The 25,096-nt window shown below is 43.2% G+C and overlaps 1 protein-coding gene across 1 annotated transcript in view; it reads left to right on the top strand.

Moving 5' to 3' along the window:
• Positions 1 to 7,429, top strand: part of LOC309808872 (forkhead-associated domain-containing protein 1-like) — a gene marked incomplete at both ends in the record, with an annotated part of 84,598 nt that extends 77,169 nt beyond the window's left edge. The window contains one exon of the mRNA XM_082629447.1: positions 7,313 to 7,429. Within this exon, the coding sequence (XP_082485573.1) occupies positions 7,313 to 7,429 (117 nt within the window). The remainder of the gene's footprint in view (positions 1 to 7,312) is intronic.
• Positions 7,430 to 25,096: the final 17,667 nt, after the last annotated feature.

The raw sequence follows: 25,096 nt of genomic DNA, 5'->3' as shown, positions 1-25,096 counted from the left end.
ATTGAGTAGAGTTCCCTGTGCTATACAGTAGGTCCTTGTTGATTATATATTTTATATATAATAGTGTGTATATGTTAATCCCAAACTCTTAATTTATCCCTCCCCACCACATTTCCACTTTGGTAACCATAAGTTTGTTTTCAAAGTCTGTGAGTCTCTTTCTGTTTTGTAACTAAGCTCATTTGTATCATTTTTTTTAGATTCCACATATAAGTGATATAATATGATATTTGTCTTTGTCTGACTTACTTCACATAGTATGATAGTCTCTAGGTCCATCCATGTTGCTGCAAATGGCATTACTTCATTCTTTTTTATGGCTGAGTAGTATTCCACTGTATATTTGTACCACATCTTCTTTATCCACTCCTCCATCGACATTTACGCTGCTTCCATGTCCTGGCTGTTGTGAACAGTGCTTTCTGAGACTCATAGTCTAGCTCGTCTGTATTTTTTTAACTTTTGATAATTCGTGTATTTTATCTTGTTTTTTCTATCCAGATAACTATTTTTTCTACCAGTTTTATTGAGACATAATTGACACACAGCACTGTACTGAGCTTAAGGGTGTCCAGCATCATGATCTGACTTCCCTGCCTCCTGCAATGATGACCACAATCAGTTGAGTGAACAGCCCGAGTGTTTTTAAAGGCGGCGCTTCTGATTTTCATTGTTCTGCCAGGTGCCAGGGATACACCGAGGAATAAGCTCTCTGAGAATAAAGATTTGGGTTTGCTATTCTGAGTAGCCAGAATAGTACTCCAGTCTTTCTGACTTGGGGCTGTGTATTTGTACACGCATGCTTGCGTGTATGTGTGTACATGTGAGTATGTGCTGTGTGTTTGCATGTGTGTGTATTTGCATGTGTGTGTTTGTTGCCTGCATGAGCTCTAAGGAGGCCAAGGTCATAGAAGGGTGCCCTTCTCCTCAACCAGGAGGTGATGGTCAGATAGTTCCTTGCAGAAGCCTGCCCTCCATCCTGAGAACCTTCTAGGCAATAGGTTTCCAGACAGCAGGCTCTCTGGCTTAGAGCCCCAGAAATGAAAAGTGGCTGTCCTGCTCTGAGGGAGCCTGGATGCGGTGTTTCCAGTGCTCACTGCTGTGAATTAAACATCACAGGCCTTAGTCTGCATGTGTCATCGAGCTGCCTCAGGCAGAGGACAGTTTCCTTTCACACCAAGCAATGCCAGGGAGAGCTGGGCCAGTGACAGAGTTGTGACTTTCCCTTTGATGTGCCCTCTGGAGAGCTCACCCCTCCCCGAAATGCCGCCCCCGCCCCCAGGGCTTGGCAGACTAGGTCCCAAAGCAGAGACACCAGACCACAGAATGGGACAGAGAAGGGCCCAAAAAAAGCCATTGTCATGTACTGAAAACCTGAGGATTTACATAATCAGGCTTCACATGCATTATTCATGGGCTGCCTCATTCATACACAGTGCAAGGGACAGGCCAGCCTGTTTGTCAGGAAGAAAACAATAATACATCTTAAAGTTTTGCTGGATCCTAAAGGGCACTTGTATATATCTGTCTTGGCATCCGTTCCTTCCAGGGAGTATATCTTCGTTGTCTTTAAGCAGAAATGAACAGAAAGTAGAATTCCTCTTTTCTAAGTTTTACACTTAGTATTTTCACAAGGAGCCTTAGTTTTTTAGCCTCCTGTATGAAACTTTTAAACTCTTCACCCGTTCACAGAGGTGGCAGTGTTGAAGCACTGAGATGAAATTACACATCTTTAGCCTCAGAATTGCCCACCCCCCCAAAAAAAATGGAGCTTGTAGTTTTAATTTTTGACCATCTCTTCACCAAGCAGACCTTTCAAGAATCAAAAGTCCTATTTCCACACTAATATCTCTGGCTGTGAAAATGAGACTTGGTATAAGATGCTGGGCCTTCACAGCGAACTGGGTCTGTGGCTCTGTCCATGTGGCAGAGGGACGGGAACCGCTGCCCAGGCCGTGCTCACTCGAATCCACTTCCCACATCACTCAAGAAGCCGGCAGTGTCTCTCAGAGTTCAGAGGCCAGATTTGGAGTCAAACAAATAGGGGTCAAGCCCCACCGCTGCCCCGAATGACCCTGAGTAAGTGGCTTGACCTCTGTATCCCAGGTTCCTCAACAAAAGCAACCAAAACTGTTAGCAAGGGGCCTACTCCGTGGGGGAGTGGGAGGGTTAAATGGCAAAATGCCTGCAGTGCCTGGCACATCACAAGCCCCGTTTCTAAGGGGGAAGACTAGGCAGCTCATGGATGGGTGGGGATTCCTCTGTTTCTTTCAGGGAGCTTCCTGCCAGCTGACGCCTTCCCCGGTCCTCCCAAAGCCGCCAGCTCTTATGGGACACGCTCTTCTCTTTGGTGAATACGACTAGGCCACGGCCAAGAAAGGACCCAGATACCTTTTGTGAAAGGGCTAAGGCTGGGATTTTCAAGAGGAAATTTTTAAATGCACAGAAGTTGCCACTTGGGAAGCACGCAAGCCCTTTCTTAGGGCTTGAAGTGTAAGAAAGGCTGAAGGGCACCGGCTGCTTCTGGCAGGAGAAGCCGCTCAGCTCTCCTGCCAATCAAATCTCCAGCCAATCAAGTCCTGACTAGGACGCGTGACCACCGCTTTGCCTTGTGGTCTCAGCCAGGAAAAGCCCCTAACCTTCCCTCTGCTTAATTAGCTCAGATCCCTCTTCTTTAAGATGAGAATAAAAATGGCACCTAGCTCGTAGCCTTCCCAATGGGAGCTTGTATACAAAAGCCTTAGCACATAGGACCACAAAGCATTCACCCTCTCCTACCATCCTCATTATCCTCACTATTCTCTTTAACTCACTATCTTCCAAGATTTCCTTGGGCCCAGGTATTCTCAAGATTCTGGCTTCCTCCGTGCCACTTGTGTGTTTTGTTTGTTTGTTTGTTTTTGCGGTACGCAGGCCTCTCACTGTTGTGGCCTCTCCCGTTGTGGAGCACAGGCTCCAGACGCGCAGGCTCAGCGGCCATGGCTCACGGGCCCAGCCGCTCCGCGGCATGTGGGATCCTCCTTGACCGGGACACGAACCCATGTGCCCTGCGTCGGCAGGCGGACTCTCAACCTCTGCGCCACCAGGGAAGCCCCACAATTGGTAGATGTTGTGTAGGAGGAGCGTAGGATGGGAGGGGCTTGGGGTGGTACTCTTCCGCCCACAATGATGAAGTAGAACCATGTGGCCAGGCCTATGCAGCATACGGATAGAAGAAGGCTAAAGAAAAAGACCCTCCCGCACCCCCTTCATCACATCCCAGTGTGTTCAGTAAAGTTCAGGAAAAGCAGGTGCACAGGGGCCAGGCTCTGCCCTTCAGTGCCCAGTTGCCCACTGACGGAACTTAATCCAGGAAGGAATTTTGCAGCAATGTTCAAACTGGGGTTCCCTGGAGCCTTTGGGTGCCATGGAAAGGTGTGACTCTCAAAGCACACACACCTTTCTCCCGCCAGAGAAGCTCTCCATTATCTTATACCCCAAGTTCCTCATGGGATTTTGCTTGGATATACGGTTCTGCCAAAAAAAGGCGGGGGATGGGGTGGGAGAGAAGAAGGCTGTTGGTTTAAAACTAACCCCTGCTTTATAATATCTGGGAATTTGGATAGTGATTGTCTCAACTGAGTTTGTGATAAATACTGAGTGGCTGCAAGCTCGAGGCCTTCTCCACGGAAAATGCCTGGAGGGCAACTGTCAGTTCAATACGGGCCCATCAGCCTTCACAGACAGTCCTCTGAGGGTAGAGTTAGCATCCTTCTGGGAGAATGGAAGAGTCTTGTAAGCACCTATGCCCTGTCCCAAAAGACAGCCTTATTTCCTCCCTGAGTTTTGTGACTACCCGGTAGGGTTGCCAGATTTAGGGGAAAACAAACAAACCAAAAACACGATGCCCAGTTAAATTTTAATTTCAGATAAACAACAAAAGCTATTCAGTATAAATGTCCTAACTATTACACGGGGCATATTCACACTCACAAATTTGTTGGCTTCATTTTGAAATTCAGATTTAACTGGGCATCCTGTATTTTATCTGGCAACCCCTCCAACATTTACTGAGCACCAACTAGACACCAAGCAGGGAGGTTCTGAAGCAGGTGTCGCAAGATGGCAGCCCACAGATATATTCCATTTGGCTCATGGGATTTTTTTTTAAGTTACATTTCAAAATAGGGCAGTTTCCTGGAATACTCTGGATTTCCAGCTTCTCTGGGAAACTTGGAAGATGTGGCGACCCTAGGCCCACAGACCCACAAGCCACCATCACAAGCCTCCATCTTCCAGGCCCCTTAGAAAGGCCCTGGGCTCGTGTGTTTGCTGCTGTCCACCACCACCCCAGCTCACTTCACCCACTTCTTTTACTTTCCTGGCCGCTGTAGGAATCAGGTTGGCGACCCCAGTGGATGCTCAGGGCTCTAGGAGAACGTCTCCTTCCTGACACCACTGCACATTCACCTGCGGAGTGTCAGTCTGCAAGGGAGACCCCAGTTCCCTCTCACTTTTGTGCCTCCAGTGCCTAGGGGATGCTCTTTCTTTGATGAGCTGCCCCTGAGGTGCAGGGTCTTGAGCAGATCAGGGTCAGCAATAGTAATCAAACCCCAGGGGAGCAGCAAGCTCCAGGTTTTCAGTGATGCTGGCTTCCCAACAGGCCCCTGTAGTCCCTGCCAGGGAGGTTAGCCACTGGGGCTTTCAACATTTCCACTGGGTGGAAAGCCACTGGACATCTACAGCCTCTTCCACTGATCTAGGAGGCTCTGCTTCCAGCTAAAGCAGATCTGTCCTCCAAGAAGAATACAGTATCCTTCATAGCCTTCTTGGTTGACCACCTCCTTCTCTGCTGGAATCTGGAACAGAGATTCCCTAAAAGGTGCAGCAGGACAGTGTAGCGTTACCCCAAAGCCACACCCCCTTCTGCAGACCTCTATCCTCACCTCCTCACCTAGGAAGGCTCAACATTCCATCCAAATGGGTAGCATCTGAAAGTTGAGAAAAATCCATTTTTCTCTGATGCAAAAGGCAAAGAAGAACATAAGCTAAATTTTGTCAATATTCTTTCTGTGTTAAAGAGACGAATGTTTGGAGAGCTGATGAAGAACTCAAAGATGCAGAACTCACATTTCCAGGTGAGCCAGAAGAGAGAAGAGAGAAAACCCTAGAACGTCAGCAGGAAGCCCAGTGGACAGTTATCCCACATCTATTATGTATTGAGCATTTGGCATGTGCCGGGCACAGAGCCAAACACTCGACGTGCAGTATCTCTTTTAAGCTTCACAACAACCCTATGGGGTGGGTGTTGTTATTATACCCAATTTACAGATGAGGTGTCTGAGGCTCAGAGACTTTCTTTGTCCAGAGCCTCACAGCTCAGTAGGAGAGCTGGGAATCAGTGCAGATCTGACACCCAGGTGAGTGCTAGCTTTTCCTCCTTTAGGTTAGAAACCTCCAGGTAATAAACCTGATACATTTCCAGTGGTATTTCTCTTAAATTTCAAGGAAGCATCCTCTAGAATTCTCTTCAAAGTTGAGAATTAAGACTATGAAATCTTGAACATGTTGAAACATTGACATTGACAAATCAGCCCTGGAACTGGAATTAAGCCAGTCCACGTTCCCACTTTGCAGACAGTAGAGGCGAGCTCTCAGGAAGCTAGAAAGCCAAACACATTTTGGTTGAATATGAAATAGGAGACATTCAAGTTTGATAAAAGGCCACAGTCATGCTGAGGCAACCAAATTATCATGGGAAGAAACGAAGATATTCTAGGTGAGGGATATATTTGAAAAATAGAAGCTTCTCAACCAGCATCCTTGTGCAAAGACCAGAAGGTGGTTACTCCCCAGAGCAGGATGTTAAGAGGATAGAGAGCATCCTGAGGGCCCCACTTGATCTGAGACGTTTGCCACCCTGCAAAGTAGAAACGACTGGAAGTTTGTTACTTATTCACTCACATATATGACTGAGCTGGGAGGAGGCAGAAACTGCCCTACATCTAGGTTTTGTCTGAGGACCACCTGCGGATGTGAAATGGCAGAGGAGATATTGGGATGGGCCCCGGATGTTGTGGGAACATTGTGCTTCTCTGAGATGTGAGACCCCCTGGAACTTCACGCTGCCTCTGGCTTTAACAGAAGCGGGGCAGATGGTGCTTCGGCTAAGAGCAAAGAGCCAACTTCCCATTCTCCCTGCCCTCCAGCCTGAGCTTAGAAGTTTGGTGTCTAAGATCTCCTCAGTACAGAAAGGTTTCCTCCAGGTTCCTTGCCAAGTGTAACTTGGGCGACTCCTTCCCCAAGAGTGGGCCTTGGGCTTCCCTGGTGGCGCAGTGTTTGAGAGTCCGCCTGCCGATGCAGGGGACACGGGTTCATGCCCCGGTCTGGGAAGATCCCACATGCCGCGGAGTGGCTGGGCCGGTGAGCCATGGCCGCTGAGCCTGCACGTCCGGAGCCTGTGCTCCGCAACGGGAGTGGCCACAACACTGAGAGGCCCGTGTACCGCCAAAAAAAAAAAGGGGGTGGAGGGGGCTTTTTTAAGGATATAGGGGTGAGTGCCTCATAAAAACTGGGAGCTGAAAGAGAGCCTGGCCTCGAAATAGAACTGGTAAGCCATCAGATCTCAGGCATCATCTCTTTTACACACACACAAGCATGCGCACACGCACACATAGGCCGTATCTCCTCTCTGTGTCTCTGTGTGGCTCCCCTGATCTCTGCTCTCTCCAGTCATGTGACAGGAAGGAATGACCTCATGGTCCCCCAGTTCAAAGGACCAGCCCAGGAAGCAAGTAGCATCTTAGAACCCATAACCCAAATCCTGGGAGTGACCATCTTAAAAGCCCAGCCCGTGCCAAGTGCCCGATCAGCTATGACCAGGGACAGAGTCACACACATGGCTGCCTGGATCCAGGAGTAGTGCTCAGAAAAGGGTTAGACAGACCCCCTAGAGTATGCTGCATTTTACCCTCCTAAGACATCAGAGACATAAGGCATTCAGTTCAGTAACAGCTTTTCGAGAGAAAGTCCATCCCAATGAAATTGCCTATCATCAGAAACTCCTGGTTCAAAAAAAGATGCAAATGTCAGAAGAAAACGTTATCTGTGTATCTGGAAGAGTGTACACCAAAATGTGAATAAGGTTACCTGTGGGTAGTGTGATAATGGTGGATCATTTTACCTTCGTTTTGCTCACGTCTATGTGTATATATAAATATTTTTTACAACAAAGATTTTATTTTCAGTAAAAAAAAAAATGCCATTTGAGAAATATTTGGGGATCTCCCTACAATTATAGAGTTTGGGCATTTGTTGCTCTTGCTTGTTGTAGGTTGGAGCCAGAAAAGGCACCCCAAAGATGGACCAAGGAAGGGAGATGCTGAAGAGAGAAATGTCCAGCAAATCCAGCCAGAGCCTTCTGTTTTCTAAACCTGGTGGAAGGAACTAGAAACATCGTCCCGCTGGGCCTCGCGTGATCCTCCGTGAGTCAGTGTAACTCTTCTGCGTCCAACTACTAAGATGCTTTTTTAGGACATTAAAGGTTGCTACCCTAGTGTGTTGCTTCCTAGACTGGTATTTTGCACAATACTGTATTTTGGAGTGTGTGAGGAGAGGGGTTCTTTTCACAGATATTATGAATGTAAACATACGCAGGCATATGAAGAATAAGTTTGAAATTCAGACTCCTAGGCCTGGTAGATGCAATTATGTGTTTGGGTAGTGACAAACCCAAATGTCACACCTCCAAGGAGCTCTGAGAAGCCCGCAGTGGAGAAAACCCAGGGCGTGTACTGGGGCCACAGGACAGAATGGTAACCTCAGGGCTGTTGGGGCCATGGTATAGTGCATTTATATCTGAATTGATTATAATAAATGTGAACAGCAGCCAGTTTTATCGCTTCCATAACAGTGAGTCATGTTTATATGGCGCTCTGCGGTGTTCAAAACACTTCTCGTCTAATCCTCTCTCAAGCCCTGGGAGGTAAATAGCATTATGTTCCCCATTTTACAAATGAGGAAGCTGAGGCCCAGAGAGGTTAAATGGCCCGTCTAAAGTCACACAGCTAGTAAATTGAAGAATTGGGGCTGGAACCCAGGTTTCTAACTCCATCTCACGCTGCCCATTCTGCCGCACCAAGACAGCCCAGTAGGTCAAGTCCCAGGCCATCAGGACAGACCAAGTACCCAGTCATCAAAGAACACACACTGCCCAGGTGGACACACCCCTTTCCTGTGGTGTTTGAAGAGACCCTCATTTTTGCCTTCTCTCCAGCCATCTGTTCTCTCCCTGCCTTTCTTGTACGGCCAGAGACCACCAAACAAAACAGGAGGAAGAGCCAGAAGCCATGAATATCATTTAGTTTTTATTTTTAAAAAGCCACAATAAAAGTATTTTGATATTTTAAAACCAAATGCATTCTTTATACTGATTAAAACTAGAAGGAAATGGGAAAAATGATTGGCATGATCTTCCACTAAAGGTACTTCTTACACAGTGAGAAGGGGGAGCATCACCTGACCTTAAAAATAATCTTGAAAATCCCAGCAGTTTTCCATAAAGAACATATTACTTATACTGTACCATATCCCCAAAATCCAAAACAGCAATCTCCAGCACCAGAAAAGATCACTTGGTCAGGCAGTAGTTAAGTAGCTGGCTCATGTTTGGAAGCCAAATTGTGTGGGAAAAAAATACTTTGGTTGAATACAAATATTTGAATTTGCATAAGTTAAATGTAATGCCTATGTGGCTCCACTGTATTTGAGGTCTTTCAAAGGACGTGTTAATCTTTATCATATCAACATTGCAACCCACAATGGCAATGTCCTTTCTTCACTCCTTGAACTAGATGGTTCTTTAGGTGTCTCCTCAGCCACACACCCCTTTCTCTGAGAATGCACATTCCCCAACCAGGTTTACCCTACCTACTGCTGCTCTCTTGGCCACACCTGACTGGCTGATCAGTAGATAGTCTACCCAAGCCAGACCAATCAGGTTTCTCTTCTAACCCAAGCTGGGCCAATCAGCACCTGTGCCCTTGATATTTGGAAGTGGGACATGGAGTTACCACACAGGTCATTAATGGCCCGGAGCTGAAAGTCTTGATGCAGTTCCCAGCTGGGGTGGCCATTTCTCCCACTGTGTTTGGAGAAACAAAGCCAGTCTTAGAAAGAGATGGCCAGGATAGATAAGAAACAGGTAGAGACAAGAAACCAAGACCCAGGGAATTCCCTGGCAGTCCACCCTGCGCTTTCACTGCCAAGAGCCCGGACTCAATCCCTGGTCAGGGAGCTAGGATCCCATAAGCCACACCGTGTGGCAAAAAAAAAAAAAAAAGAAGAAGAAACCAAGACGACCCCCAGTGAGACAGTGCAGCAGACACTACAAGCCCCTTAGTCATTGCCTCCCTCTACTGTATAAGCAGCACGCGAAATGCCCTCATTTCCCAGCCTCCCTTGCAGCTAGACCTGGCTGTGTTGTTCAGTTCTGGCCAGTGACATGCAGGTGAAGGCCCTGGGCAGGGCTTCCCTTCTGGAATTAAAGGCAAGGCTTTGCTAGGAGAAAGTTTTTCTCTTTGTCCCTTTGCCTTGTCTCCTTTTCCTCTCCTGGAGCTCGGACTTGGAGCTGGAGCAGCCATGTTGGGGATCACCAGGTAACAAGCAAGAGACCAAAGCCCACCTCAAAGGACAGTGGAGTGGAAAGACATGAAAAGCCTGGGTGGGAGCCTAGTGGCATCACTGTGCTCTGCACTGTACCTGAACTGCCTACCTCTGTACATCCTGTTGTAGAAATAAATCAATCCTATCAGTTTCAGCCACTGTAGTCAGATGTACCTGTTTGTGCTGTGGAGCCAAGCACTCAAAAGTTAGTGACTTAAAATGGCGACTATTAGTTCTCATGATTCCAGGCGTCAAGCTGGCCACTTGTACTGGTCTGGTTGGTTTGGCTGGGGCTAGTTTAGGGTGGCTTCGTACATGCCTGCCTGGTCATTGCCAGGCAAGCTGGGTTAGGACAGTGGTTCTCAACTGGGGGCATTTTGCCTCCCAGGGGGCATTTGGCAATGTCTGGACACACTTTGGTTGTTAAACTGGGGTGGGGGTGATACTATCATCTCGGGGTAGAGGCCAGGGATGCTGCTAAACATCCTGCAGTGCACAGAACAGCTGCCCACAACCAAGACTTATTTGATCCAATATGTCAATAGTACCGAGAATGAGAAACCCTGGTCTAGAAAGGCCTCAGCTGGGACGTCGGATTCTGCCTGGTGTGGTCCCTCATCACCCAGCAGGCCAGACCAGGCCACGTGTGGTGGGTACAGGTTTCCAAGAGCAACAGGAGAGAGAAAGCCCTAAAGCACACTTTTCAAGTCTCCACTTGCCATGTGTTTGCCAACATCTCATCAGACAAAGCAAGCCACATGGCTAGAGTTCATTTGGGAGGGGCTCCAAATTTTTACCACCTACCCACATCCAGGTTTCTGTTATTTAAAGCTGAAGGCAGCGCGCACCCAGAGCGTTAACGGGCGGGGGCGGGGGTGTGGAGTTGGGAGGTCAACTGGGCCTCCTGGTAGCCTCCCTGAGTTCAACCAATCCAGTGAGGAGAAGCCGTGGGCGGGGCGAGCTCCGCTGCCAGAGCGGCGTGAAAAATTTCCCAAGGCAGAGCAAAAACCTTTCCTGAGCGACTGAGCATGCCCGGTGGTGAAAGGTCCAGCCCAGCTTTCACCACATCCCAGACTCCAGAGGGACTTTTCTGAAACCCAGAGAATTGACCATGTCCTCAAACAGCTTAAAAGTCTTCCATGGCTCCCCCATGCCTCCTCAGGAGAAAAAGATCACACTTCAGTGGGTTTTTTATGCTTCATCCTCAACCAATTTCTTCAGCCATGTCTCCCACTACTTTTGCAAGAACTCTTTTGCTCCACGGATGTTGCAAACTTGCAGCTTCTCATACACACCATGTTCTCTGTGCACACAGGTTCACCTACCTGCGATTCTCTGCCCAGGCCCTCTCTACCAGGATAATTGCATCTGTGCTTTCTAGGTCTATGAAGACAGTCATGCTTCATCCCTCTGGCATAGCTCTTGTTTTTTTTTTTTTTTTGCATCTTTGTTGGAGTGTAGTTGCTTTACAATGGTGTGTCGGTTTCTGCTTTGTGGCAGGGTGAATCAGTTATGCATGTGCATGTGTTCCCATGTCTCTTCCCTCTTGCGTCTCCCTCCCTCCCGCCGTCCCTGTCCCACCCCTCTAGGTGGTCGCGGGGCGCCGAGCTGATCTCCCTGTGCTGTGCGGCTGCTTCCCACTAGCTATCTATTTTATGTTTGCTGGTGTATATGTGTCCATGGCATAGCTCTTCTTATTCTGTGTTGTGAATATACTCTATGTGCTCCATGTCTTATATTCACTAGAATGTGAGCTACTTGAGGGCAGGGGTCTTGGCATATTTTACACCTGTATGGAACTCTAAGACCTAGCAGGGTGCCTGGCACAGGGTAGACACTCAATAATTGCTTATTGAATAAATGAATGGATTATGAGCTCCATGAAGGAAAAAAAAAAAAAAAAAAAAAGCTGAAGGCTTTCCAACTGATGCAGAAAGTTGCCCTGATTCCTGATGACTTTCTGGTTCTTGGTTTCTTTCCTTGGAAAGGCCCATTCTAATGCCTGCCCTTGGGTTCCACTAGGACTTTTTGTATCACTCAAGATTCTCTGGTTGCAACCAACAGAAATCTCCTGTGGCTAACTTAAACAGAAAAGGAGTTTACTGAAAGGAAATGCGGAAGGTTAGAGAATCAACGGGCAAGCAAAGCTGAGGAGTCTGGACAGGCAGGAGCCATCTTTTCTTCCCCGTAGATGTCCCCTTTTTTGCTTCAGCCGGTTTGAGTTTCTGTTATTTGCAACCAAAATGGCATTTACTAAGACACTCTGCACAGCCCCAACTGGTAGCTCTGAGAAGCTACCAGCGACCTTTCTTTCCCCTGACATTGTACCAAGGGACAGCAAGGTACCTGCAGTCCCCCCACCAGAACTCCCAATCTTCTGATCCCCCAAGAAGCTAAGCCAAACAACTTCCTTCCACCCTTGCCAATGGGGGCCCATTTGGATTCGTGACTTTGCAGATAAGGTGCCCTTCTCCAGCAACTTGGCAGAGCCAGCAGTGCCTGCTGTTGTGGAAACCGGGGTCATGAAGTGTCTACGGAAGAAAACAGCTTTCCCCGGATCCGTGTTGCAAAGTGTGTTCCTGGTAAGTGGAGTGGTTTCCAATTTTTTAGCGTCTTAGGAATGAAAGCAATACACTAACGATGAGAGGAAACCCAAAATCTGCTAATGCATTTATTTTATTATTATTATTATTTTTTTTTTAATTTATGGCTGCATTGGGTCTTCGTTGCTGCGCCCGGGCTTTCTCTAGTTGTGTCGAGCAGGGGCTACTGTTTGTTGCATTGCGCGGGCTTCTCATTCCATGGCCTTCTCTTGTTGCGGAGCACAGGCTCTAGGCATGGAGGCTTCAGTAGTTGTGGCTCGCAGGCTCAAGAACGCAGGCTCAGTAGTTGTGGCGCACGGGCTTAGTTGCTCCGCGGCATGTGGGATCTTCCTGGACCAGGGCTCGAGCCTGTGTCCCCTGCATTGGCAGGCGGATTCTTAACCACTGCACCACCAGGGAAGCCCCTCATTTACTCTTAATGCTTCCCCCTGTTGAGGACAAACAGGAGGAAAAAAGAAAGGGCAGGGCTTCCTTGGTGGCGCAGTGGTTGAGAGTCCGCCTGCCAGTGCAGGGGACACGGGTTCGTGCTCCAGTCCGGGAGGATCTCACATGCCACCGAGCGGCTGGGCCCGTGAACCATGGCTGCTGAGCCTGTGCGTCCAGAGCCTGTGCTCCGCAGCGGTAGAGGCCGCAACAGTGAGAGACCCACGTACCGAAAAGAAAAGAAAAAAAAAAAAGGGCAATAGCAAGGTTCCAAATGAGCTGAGAAATGACCTTCTAAAAGGGCTCTCAATCTGGCCTCTGGTAGATGTCTGTCGGGGTTTCTGCCCAGCCTAGACCTTCCTCAGGAGAGAAGACGTTTAGGGCTTACAGTGGGCTGACTGGTGGCCCCAAAGATCTCAGGCTCTAATCCCTGGGACCTGAGAATGTTACCTTACAAGGTAAAGTTTTGCAGATATAAGGATTTTGAGTTGAGACTATCCTCGCCCTAAGTGCCATCTGTAAGTGTACTTATAAGTGAGAGACAGGAGGAGATTATATACAAAGAAGAGGCGGAGGCAGTGACCACAGAGGCAGGACTAGAGTGCTGCACCTACAAGTCAAGGGATGCCAGCAGCTTCTGTGGTTAGAGTCTTTTGAACTCCTTGACTTTTCAGCTCCTAGGCTGTAAGATTTGAATCCGCAAATGCCCCAAGGAGAAAAGCTGCACCCAATGTCAAGCTTGCGTCTGTGTTTCCCTTCTCTCCAGAACTTGGCCCACATGTCTTGGTGTCTCTCTAACATTCAGATGCCAGCGAACAGATGTTTTCTTACTTTATCCAGGTTTTCTAAAATTTCTTTAGACTTCACCTGATCTTATGTTATTATTGAACTACCATCTCAATTACACCTAGGAAGAAAATTTACAATTTTTAGAGAAAATGGAACCCTGGTACAGTGTTGGTAGGAATGTAAACTGGCACAGCCACTGTGGAAAACAGTATGGAGGGTTCTCAGAAAACTAAAAATAGAACTACCATATGACCTCGAAACTCAACTCCTGGGTATAAATCCGAAAAAAACAAAAACACGTGTTTTCAAAAACATGTATTTGAAAAGACACATGCACCCCAGTGTTCAGAGCGTCATTATTTACAATTACCCAGATATGGAAGCAACCTAAGTGTCATCAAGAGATGAATGGATAGGGGCTTCCCTGGTGGCGCAGTGGTTGACAGTCCGCCTGCCGATGCAGGGGACATGGGTTCGTGCCCCGGTCCGCGAAGATCCCACATGCCACGGAGCGGCTAGGCCCGTGAGCCATGGCCGCTAAGCCTGCACGTCCGGAGCCTGTGCTCCACAGCGGGAGAGGCCACAACACTGAGAGGCCCACGTACCACAAAAAAAAAAAACTGAGTGACAACTTAAATGATATATGAAATATTTTGCTGACTTACAAGAACATGCAGAATTAAATACGACCCAGGTGAAATGTTAATTTTATTTTAATGTGTATGTTGCGGTGGAGTCTTCAAGGTGCCAGAAAACAAGCATTCACCCATCCTGTTTGGAACTGCAGCACACAGACACCTTCAGTTACCAGTTCTGTTCATTCTACAGAATCATCTTGAGAAAACATACTGTTTTTTATGGACCTGGTATATATCTTAATTAGTTTGAAGAATTTCCCAAATACCTGTTAATATGTAGTTCTCCAATTCCAATCTTGTCACGTCCTGTACCAGTGACACAGCACATAGGAGTTTTATTTCTCTTTCTTTCTCTGGGTTGTTCACAACCTAATGAAAGAACAATGGAATGGCATCAAAGAGATCAGGGTTCTTGACTCAGATTTACCATAAAATAATAGTGTCCTCTTGGGAAAATTATAGTTATTCTAGGCCCCTTTCCTTTTCTTTCCTTTGACAGAGCTGCACTGGATGACCCCAAGGAACACTGCACTCTTTGCAGTCGTAGCTTCGATGTTACTGGTTTTTCTGAAACAAATGAGGACAATGACACGTGAAACTGTGCAGCATCTGTGTAACTATGTGTTCTTAGCGTTGCCTCCATTTTACAGATGATAAGATGGCTGAGCACAGAAGTAGATGTCTTGACCAGAGGTTCCAGAGTAGACGGAACTGAACCTCAAGTTTCCTTCTTTCCTGAAGCTCACTTAGCCAAAACATAGGCTTCTGAATATTAAGCTGTAAAGCATATTATCAGTGTGCTTTAAAAGAAGCGGTTCTTCTAGGATTTCCAATTAATAGCAGGAGGTTTTGAAATTCTTCAAAGATCATCTAATTTTGTGAGATTTACAGCTCTATTTTCCTGTCAAGCAAGTTGTATTAGTGCCAGATAATCACGTGAGCTTCCGGATGCTTCTCTGAACCTCTTGAAGTTTTCTTCTTGCTATCTGAAATTCATGCCAGATAAACCTTTTTCTAGAGCGTATGTACAGACTTGTGTGTTTTTATACAGAAAAGCGATGCAGTGAGTGAGGACGGGGGTTAAGCCCTCATTCTCAGAGTGGTGTTGAGCTCCTGGTGAAATATAATCATCATTTCCTCAGAATCGAAAAGCAGTTATCTCTAGTTTTTAATCCCATTAACTATTTATACATTTATGTATGATACATGTATTTATTGTACCTACTAGGTGTGTTCTCTTTGGGAAGTACAAAGCTCTTTGAGACATAGGTTGTTCATTTTTTTGTTTTCCCACAAATACTGTGACCTTTTGAGCAGGAAGGTCTATATTTTACTAACATCTAGAACCAGCAGTTAACACGGTGTCTAAGATGTAGTCAATAAATATGAAATACATAAATGAACAGATTTTTAAGGAAGGGCCAGGACATGAACAAATAGAACTTTTTCATTTTCAGTCACAAAGCAACCAGAGACATAAAACTGATACAGACAACAAGTGCTGTGGTCATTCAAAGAAGGCGTAGAATAGATACAACAAGGATCTCCTCTATGGCACAGGGAACTCTACTCAATATTTTGTAATAACTTATAAGGGAAAAGAATGTGAAAAAGGAATCACTGTGCTGTACACCTGAAAGTAACACAACATTGTAAATCAACTATACTTAAATTAAAAAACAAACAAACAGACAACAACAACAAAAACCCAAAGAGGTCTTAGAAGTTTTTATGAGATTCCATAAGAGAAGCCAAATGAGGACGGGAGAGACGGCTTTTGAATCAATTCGGAGGAGAAGTTACAGAGAAACTTGCCTTTGACCTGAACTTGAGTTTCCATTAAAATTGCATCGCAGAGATATTACAGATGAAGGTAATCACATAAACTTACTACACTGAGACTTGCAGAGGTTATGAGTGTTGTTCAAGATCCCAAAGCAAACGCATTGTGGAATCAGAATTTTAAGTGAGGCCTAATGAACTAAAAACAAACAAACAAAAAAACAAACCCTTTCTGTGATACCATGTTGCCTTTGAAGTCGTTCTATTGGTGGGTTGGTAGAAACTGGTTCCAGTGTTTCTTGCAGGAATGACTAGTTCTGTCCCCACCGCGGCCCCCCACCCCCGAGTTGATCCTCAAAGTTTCCTTTAGAATGGACTTGCTAAAATGCAGACCTGCAAGTATTCATGACGCCTGTGTACAATCATTTCTCCTACCATTGCCTACTTCACTTCTGGATTATATGAACAATTCACTGTCTTCATTTATGCTTTTCCCTCCTCCAAGAATTCCTTTCTCCCTATGGGGTACCTGGGCAACCCACTTCATTTTTCAAACCTCAGTTTACATATTATGTCTTTTGTGCAGTCTTCTTTTGAGTGTTGTGATCACACGCTCCTTTTTGCTACCCTTGCACTTCTTCATTCCTGGTTGTTGCACTCGCTACACTGTATTGTGATTGTATTTTTTACATATATCTGTGTTCTCCTGGGCAACATTCCTTGGGGCCAGGGACTACCTTTTTTCATCTATTGATGTTGCCTTAGCGTGTTACTTGTTGCGAAGTAGTTAGTTATAAAAATAAGATTTGATTAAATTGAAAATTGTTATGCACATATTAGTTATTATCATTTACAGATATAACAGGAAAAAATATTAATGTTGGTGCTGAAAGTTCACTTCTAGTAAATGGTGGTGGTACATGACTTCACTTATATTATTTTCCCCACTATTTTATATCTTTCTACCTAATATCTCTTCTTTATTTCCATCTCTTTCTTTATTACTAAACCAAGAAAAACAGGGATGAGGGTAGGGCTAGGCCATACTTGGCTGGAATAGTAAAGAAATTGTGTGGGGTTTTGGTGAGAAAATCCTGAAGCATACAGGTCTGCATCTTCCCTTTTTTTTTTTTTTTTTTTTTTTTTTTTTTTGCGGTACGCGGGCCTCTCACTGTTGTGGCCTCTTCCGTTGTGGAGCACAAGCTCCGGACGTGCAGGCTCAGCGGCCATGGCTCACGGGCCTAGCCGCTACCCGGCATGTGGGACCTTCCTGGACCAGGGCACGAACCCGTGTCCCCTGCATCGGCAGGTGGACTTTCAACCACTGCGCCACCAGGGAAGCCCCTGTTTGAAGTTTTTTGATAAATAAGATTTGATAACACCGTTTTATAGAAACTTAGTTTGGACATTTCTGAACCTCTTTTCTTGTTTCCTTATGGAAGAAAGCTGCTTGTTTAGGGTTAATACTAATTCAATGGGGGTAAGATTTACACAGGACCAACCCTAGCATTCATAGTGTGTGGCACAGGAAACAACTTTGAATGGCCATTTCAAGGAACAATATACTTAAGTGTGTACAATGAATAAAATGGATGAACTACACAAATTTATGAGTTGAAAACCATAGAATCATAGAATTTTCTCACTGTAAAGGCTCTTCCTTTTCCAACTGCTTAACTTCAACCTCTGTTAAAGCACTTCAGTAACAGGGAGTTCTTGAGTTTAAAATGCAGTCGGTCCATTTTAGAGTTGAAAGGTTCTACTTGTCAAAATATTCATCCTTTTATCAACCTAAACCTGTCTACTTGGTCTAAAATCTTCAGTGTGGGACAGTCTAAACCCTTTTTCATAGGACAACTCCTAAAATAGTTTAGAGCGACCACCTACTTCTCTCCTGGTCTTGCTTCATGTCATCTATTCCCAGTTCCTTCAATTACTTCTTCTATAACAATATTTTAGATTGCAGACACTTTACTGAATTCATCACTTTCTTCAGTATAATAGCTCATTTGCTGAATGTGATATTTTGATCCTAAAGGGATTTGTTTACTGTTTTCTGAAAAGAATTAAAACATAAAATGTCCAATCAACCAATAATTCTTCACCTAACATGATTCATATACACCAATTGATAAGGAAAAGTTAAAAATTCAAATTACTTCATTCTTAAAGAGTGATCATAGTATGTCCTTATTTATAATGTGCAGGAAATATGAATTTTCTTTCTGTGCATCTGTAACAGTGCCCTCTTGCAGGGTACAGAGGATACTCCATTGATGCTGCCTAATGATGTGTATGTGATATCCTGATATTTACTAAGAAGTTAGACATTCAAGAGGATTTTTTGTTCCCAACAGACATACATATATGAATTTTTATTCTCTATGTTTTGTGTGTTTCTAACTTTTATTATTCATCTATTGGCACTTAAGTGCATTCACCAAACTGCATCATAAACATCAAAGCAGATTACTTCACTTTACCTTTTATGAGATTATTATACTTATCAACCAATATCTGAGCCCTTAATATGGGCAAATCATCCTAGCCTGTTAAGCACAGAGGTACAGAGCATGGAGTTGAAAGGGCACACACCAAGATTTGAACAAATTACTTAATCTCTCTGAGTCTTCATTTTTGTATGTGAAAAATGAGAATAATTACAATGATTGAACTCATAAGGTGGATCGTAGAAAACATCTAGGTGCTACATGTAAAGAGCTTGTTTGACTACCTGACAAAAATATCCATTCTTTATTAACATGATGGTGATGATGATGATGATGAAGCTACCAGCAGGTGTCCTTCTTAGGTCGGTAAGAATGGTGAATAAGCCACAAGATCATGTCTGTGAACATTTGCACTCTAAGGCTACACTGCCTTTGCCTTCCCAACTCCGGCTCCACGCCTCATCTGTTTAAACATCTCCCAAGATAGCTCAGGTCTTCTCCTCTATGAAGCTATTCTGAACTACTCCTCTAGAATGAACTTAAAATACATTGCTTGCACTTCTATTAATTTATATCAAGTACAAACTTCTGCAGTGGAATTGATTACACTTGATTGCAATTTTTGGCTCTATATCAACTTGCAACTCTTTTGAGGAAAGAAACTGGGTCTTATTCCTAGAAACGGAAACAGTGACAAGCAAATAAGTCATAAATGTCTAAATCGGCACATTGAAGTTATTTTTTCTAGAATGTTAGGGAAAACACTTAAGGGAAAGTCAGATTCATTGTTGTTCCCACAGTCCTAAGAATGGACTTTCTCATAACTTGTATAATTCTATATGTAGCAAGTGAAGATTAATCAATGGCAGGTTTTCCTTCATTTATATTTATATAATCTTAAACTAATTGAAGAAAAGCCATCTCATCCTTCTGAGTTAAGTTACAAACATTAAGCATTTTAATATTTAAATAAGAGTGAGACTAGCTTTCTTCACAATTCTGTGTTCTCATATTTTAAAAGGATGTCAAAATTTAAACTTTTTTGTCTATCATCTTCTTCCAGATTCACTTAAAGTGTGGTTCTTAACATAATCCCAAGTTCTGAAACTAATTGAAGGTTAAACATCTAGTGATTTCAACCTCTTTTGGTCAGCCTCAACATTTCCTTCAAAAATAATTCCCATTGACCACAATATCTATACTTTCAGTCTATTTTTCCCTATAAAAACAAGAAAAAGTTCACGGTGACAGTTCCAGATTCATCCATGAGGGGGCAAACATGTCTCATACACACAATGAAGGGAAAACTAGTTACACTGGGGAAAAAATGGACATGGTGTCAATAGCAAGATTTGGCCCATATTAGAAAGAAAACAGTGATCCATATCTGTTTGAAGATAAGATGTTTGTTTAATTGTTACATTTTACTCCTATTTTCAATGCCAGAGGAAGAACACCTGAAGGATGGTATTCGGTGTAATAGTCAAACAAATGTCTCTTTAGAGAAAAGAAAAGCACTTGAAAACATTGCAAGTTCTGTTAAACTTATTTCTAGTCTAACAACTTTAAAATTAAAAGTAGTCTTGTAAAATGCATTTCTGAAAGACTTTATCAAAAATGCATACCACCCCTCAGATAATGTCACTGAATTAAGGATCAAGAAATGAGAGACAGGAATTCAGCTGAAAGAAACATGGAGAATTCCTGTGTAACAGAGTGAAATGTGGAGGTTCTATCTGTGTTTGCCCTTACCATACCATTATCAGTCAAGATTTTCAGTTTTGTGTTCCAACCTGCAGTTAAAATCAAGTGTAGCGCTCAAGGCGTAATTCCTCAGTTCTCTGCTTACCCTGATTAGAGCCCATGGTCTGTCATTAGAAGCACTCTTTTGCAGAGACACTGTGAAGTCCCTTGGCCCTCACTCTTAGTCATATTGGCAGTGCAAAATGCCAGCCCTAGTGAAATAGAACTTATGCCAATTCAGCGTCTGGGCCAAACAACTAAACATGGCTGGAGAAAAAAATGAGCAGCCTTTCTAATTTGCCTCATTTAAATTCATAATCATTTTACCCCATGTGAACTCTTAGTACTTACTAGAAAACTGATTGCTGAATCAATTCTCTTCTGTCCTAGAGAACAATTTCATAACTCCTCTTTCTTTACGTCTATAACATGTCTTCCTCTAAATTCTCAGCTGCTTCCTAATTCACTGAGAATACAGGAGGGATCAAAATAGAATATCCGTGAATTCCAAACACCAAGTCTACCATCCTACCTGGATCTATCTGAAACCACGTGTGCTGCCTTCCTTCTTCCTTTGGCAGAAGAAATGTTTGTCCTCTGTTCTAAGGCCGAACCCTCTACTCTGCACTGGATACCTCCCTTCTGGCCGAATCAGGGATTTCTCTTCTACTGTGTCTCCTCTTCCCTGTATCTTCCATTATTTGCTCTCTACCAGATGCTTTCATTAGCATGCAAAGGTCTAATACCTCTCCTCTTAAAGGGAAAAAGTCTTTCTCTCTTCCCATGTCCAATTCTAACCATTGCCCCATTGCTCTGCTCCTCTTTAGAGCAAAACGACTCAAACAACACAGCTCTACTTAACGTTTCATTTCCTTATCTCCCACTTACCTAGTTTTGTCCTCTCCACTACACAGAAACTACTCTTCTTAAGGTTATTAGTGTTATCTATTATATGTTGCCAAGTCCTAGATTAAGTGATCAGTTCTCATCTTAATCTACCAGTAGGATTAATAATAACTCCCTCTTCCTTCTAACACCTACCACTTGGCTCATGAGACAGTTCGTCTTATCTCCCTGCTCACTTCTTATATCCTTTGCCGAATCCTCTAGAGGATGGAGTGTCTCCTGGCTCAGTCCTTCAACATCATGTATTCTCTGCCTATGCCTACTTATAAAGTGATTTCATCTGTAAATCTAGAGACTTTAAATACCATGATGATTTACCAATTTTCATCTACAGCCATGATAATCTCTTGCTGCTGAAATTCAGACTAGTATATCCAGTTGTCTACTTCACATGTCCACACATGCCATCACAAACTTAGTATGTCCAAAAACAAATTCTTAATCCTCTAAAGTTCTCTCTTGACCATCGCCTAAAAGACCCTAAGTGATTTTTCGCTAACCTAGCTTTCTAACCTTATCTTCTAACAATTTCCCCTTTGATCATTTCACTACAAACCAACTAACCTCCTAGTCTTTGGAACACATAAAGTATAAGCCCACCCACCTGCATACACCAAGCCTCTCTTTCAGTGTATTCATACGGTTTGCTCCCATACTTTTTTCAAATCTCTACTCAAATGTTCCCTGACCACCCTATATACTTGCCCTAAACCTTGCATCATTACGCTGCTCCTTCATGGTCCTTCCACTAACTAACATGCTATATTTATGTATTTATGGTGGTCTCCTTCCACTGGAACATAAGATCCATAAAGACGAGATTTATTTGTTCACTCCTAGAGCCTACTGCTCTAGTGCCTAGAACAGCGGCACATATTAGACACTCCATCAATATCTGCTGAATGGATGAACATCCACTTGCCTGATGACCAAACACAGTTCATTGAAACTTACTTTTTAATCAAATTTCAATTTCCTCTTCTTATAAGCTTAAATTTGACTTGAAAAGTTGAATATTCATTTTTATTAAAAAATGAATAATTATAGAGACATAATTCTTTATAAATACTATTTAATAATCTATTCATTACAATGCAAAAGTTTTATTCAAAGTATACCTTTCTCCAGAAAGGATTTTTTGGTTTTCTTAGATTCTTTAAAAACTTAAGGTTAAAAAATTTAAAGAGCAATGCCTAAGTACATTGTTTTATTTCATGACTTCTACATGATTTATTTATTTATTTATTTATTTATTTATTATTTTTTTTTTTTTGCGGTACGCGGGCCTCTCACTGTTGTGGCCTCTCCCGTTGCGGAGCACAGGCTCCGGACGCACAGGCCCAGCGGCCATGGCTCACGGGCCTTGCCGCTCTGCGGCATGTGGGATCCTCCCAGACTGGGGCACGAACCCGTGTCCCCTGCATTGGCAGGCGGACTCCCAACCACTGCGCCACCAGGGAAGCCCGATGATTTATTTTTAAAAGGGTTTATTTGAGAATTACTTACACCACACTATTGAATGTATCATATGCCATTTACCAAGCATCTCACTTAAGTACACATACATTTCTCAATTAAATCTAGCCTTCCAATTATAGAATACTACCTGTATTATATAGGTCTGGTATTATATGTGAACTCCTTGCCAGTAAAAACAAGGTGAATTCTTAGCGATGTCTAAAGAAACAGTTACTGTTCTGTTTGTAGTCATTTCCCTTCTTCCATTTTCCTATTTCTGTTACAGATATTCAATATGAAATATCAATCTTCATATGAATGATCATTTTCTTGTACTCTTGTATCCGTGCTTTCATATTAATGCAGGAAATTTTTAGTCCAGCTATAATTACTTGAACGCAATTCTATTTCTATTACTATAGCTTTGCCATCCCTAGACTACATTTGTGCATATTTTACATGATATAATTTCTGGCCTCATTGAAAGGGTAGATGATTATCATAAAATTTTAAGATTTCTGTAGAGTATGATTAATCAACCTAAGCTGAGCAGCTACCACACACACACACACACACACACACACACAAAGGTACTATTATTATAGAAATTCTCCTCCTACCCTTTCTCATAAGTCAAAATTATGTAAAACAATATTGATTGTCATGCGGTGAGTGCCCAATTCTTTCCTAGTAAACTAAATTCCCAGCTTTAGGCAGATCCCTATGTAGTGAAGAGGGCAGGAGACCTGGCAGTCAGTGGATGACAGATGCCTGGGCCAAATCACCCTGACAACTCCTCTCCATAATAAATCTGAGAAGCTAATCTCTGCTAAATTGTTAATGGCTGCTAATCAGATACTGGATACATGGTTACCCCTCTTGATAGTATATTTGCATTTAAATGAGTCCTTTCTGGAAGGACTCCTTAAACCAAAGGAGTGGTCCTAATGCTGACAGCTTCAGGCACCCAGGGCCTCTGGCTCAGGTTTTCATATTGTCCTTTGCGGAGACGCATGATATCATGAGGCCATTTGATCTGTAATTCCAGAATATCAGAAAGGAATTACTGCAGACCTCAAAGTCATGATCCGAAGATTGTTTTTTAAAAAAGGGTTCTTCAATGAAAAGTCATAGATTAAAAAACTGATCTATTTCACCTCACCCTAGCCACTATTCATTAAATTAAATTATCTGGCATACTGGTGTATGTCAAGTTCCAAGCAGATAGATTCAAACCATACATGTTGACGTAAGACATTTCTCATTTCATTTCTTTTCTTTCTCTTTCCCCTATGTCTCTCGCCATGGTATAGCATCTGAAGCAGTTAATTCCTGCCATTTAATATCTTTAATTTTTGTTTTATCCCAAGCACCATCAACATTGATTGTCTTCTATGAGTAAAAAGCACCTGGCAAGAGTACTTTCATGGATGAAGGAGCCTGAATTATCATGAGAAACTATCTATACCTCCAGTGAGTCTGGCTTCACAGAGTGAAAACTATACAAGGAAGGACAATCCAATATGTTATGTAACTGTCCCAAATCGCCACACTTAATCCCCACTGTCTCAAACAAATTGAAAGAAAAGATTAAACATCTACTTTCACTCTTAAGGACAAGCCTATGTAATAGCCATTGTTCTCCTTATTTCAAAAATGAGACAAAGTCAGGCTGTGAATGGAAGGATCCAATCCCCAGTCTGTTCAACTACAAAACCCCTGACCTTCAGGGTCATCCTTGTCTTCTTCTCATCCTCTGTCAACCTTATATGGACCTTTACCTCCAACACTGATACCTAGCAAATCCTTCCACTACATTATAAATTATTAACCATAAGGTTTAGCATGTTCTCTCTTCCAAGGTATTTAGAACTTTAAAGGAGAAAGAAGCCTGCCCAAGTGGACAAAGCTAACACCTATCAAGCATGAGCTCCCAACATTTGCACCAGACAATTTCATATCATCTCCTTATAAACTGACAATAATCTTTGTGAGGTTGAGATCCTAACCTTCTTTTTACTGTGGATCCCTTTGACAATATGGAGTAGCCCATTTAAATAGTCTTAAAATAACACTTTTAAATTCATAAAATATAATACATAGAATCTCAAAAGAAACTAGTTACTATGTTTTAAATGCAGTCATTAGAATATTTTAAAAAGCAAATTTGTGATATAGAAACGAATGGGTATTTAAACTCATTAAATAGCAAGCTATAACAGAGACTCTACTAACTACTATACTTAAAAATAGTGATGTTGGGGTGATGGGTTAACAATTCTGATACATGTGTACTGAAATTGAACAATTAAATAAATAGATGGTGGATGGTGGTAGCCACATTTCTTAATATTTAAGTATGAATTTACAGATAAACGAGGAGAAAGCTAAACTAATCTCAGCATTAATGTATTATAGTTGCAGACATCAGTATACACTCAGCTCAATACAGATATAGATAGTTATATATAGAAATGTTTACTGATATGTGTATATACATGGGTTACTATACATATCTATTTCTTTGTTCTCTCCGTTAAGAGAGCCTAATCAAATAATACCCCATTAGCAACAGCACATCTAGAGCCCAGCTCTTGGTTTCTGTTACTACTCTCCAATAGAAGGAATCAGGGCTCCTCAGAGAAATGACTGATTCTAGGAC

The sequence above is a fragment of the Mesoplodon mirus genome (genome assembly GCF_964341445.2).
Source record: "Mesoplodon mirus genome assembly, chromosome: 7".
Classification (NCBI taxonomy): domain Eukaryota; kingdom Metazoa; phylum Chordata; class Mammalia; order Artiodactyla; family Ziphiidae; genus Mesoplodon; species Mesoplodon mirus.
Note: the sequence above shows the minus strand (reverse complement) of the source record. Positions and strands in the feature narration are given on the sequence as shown.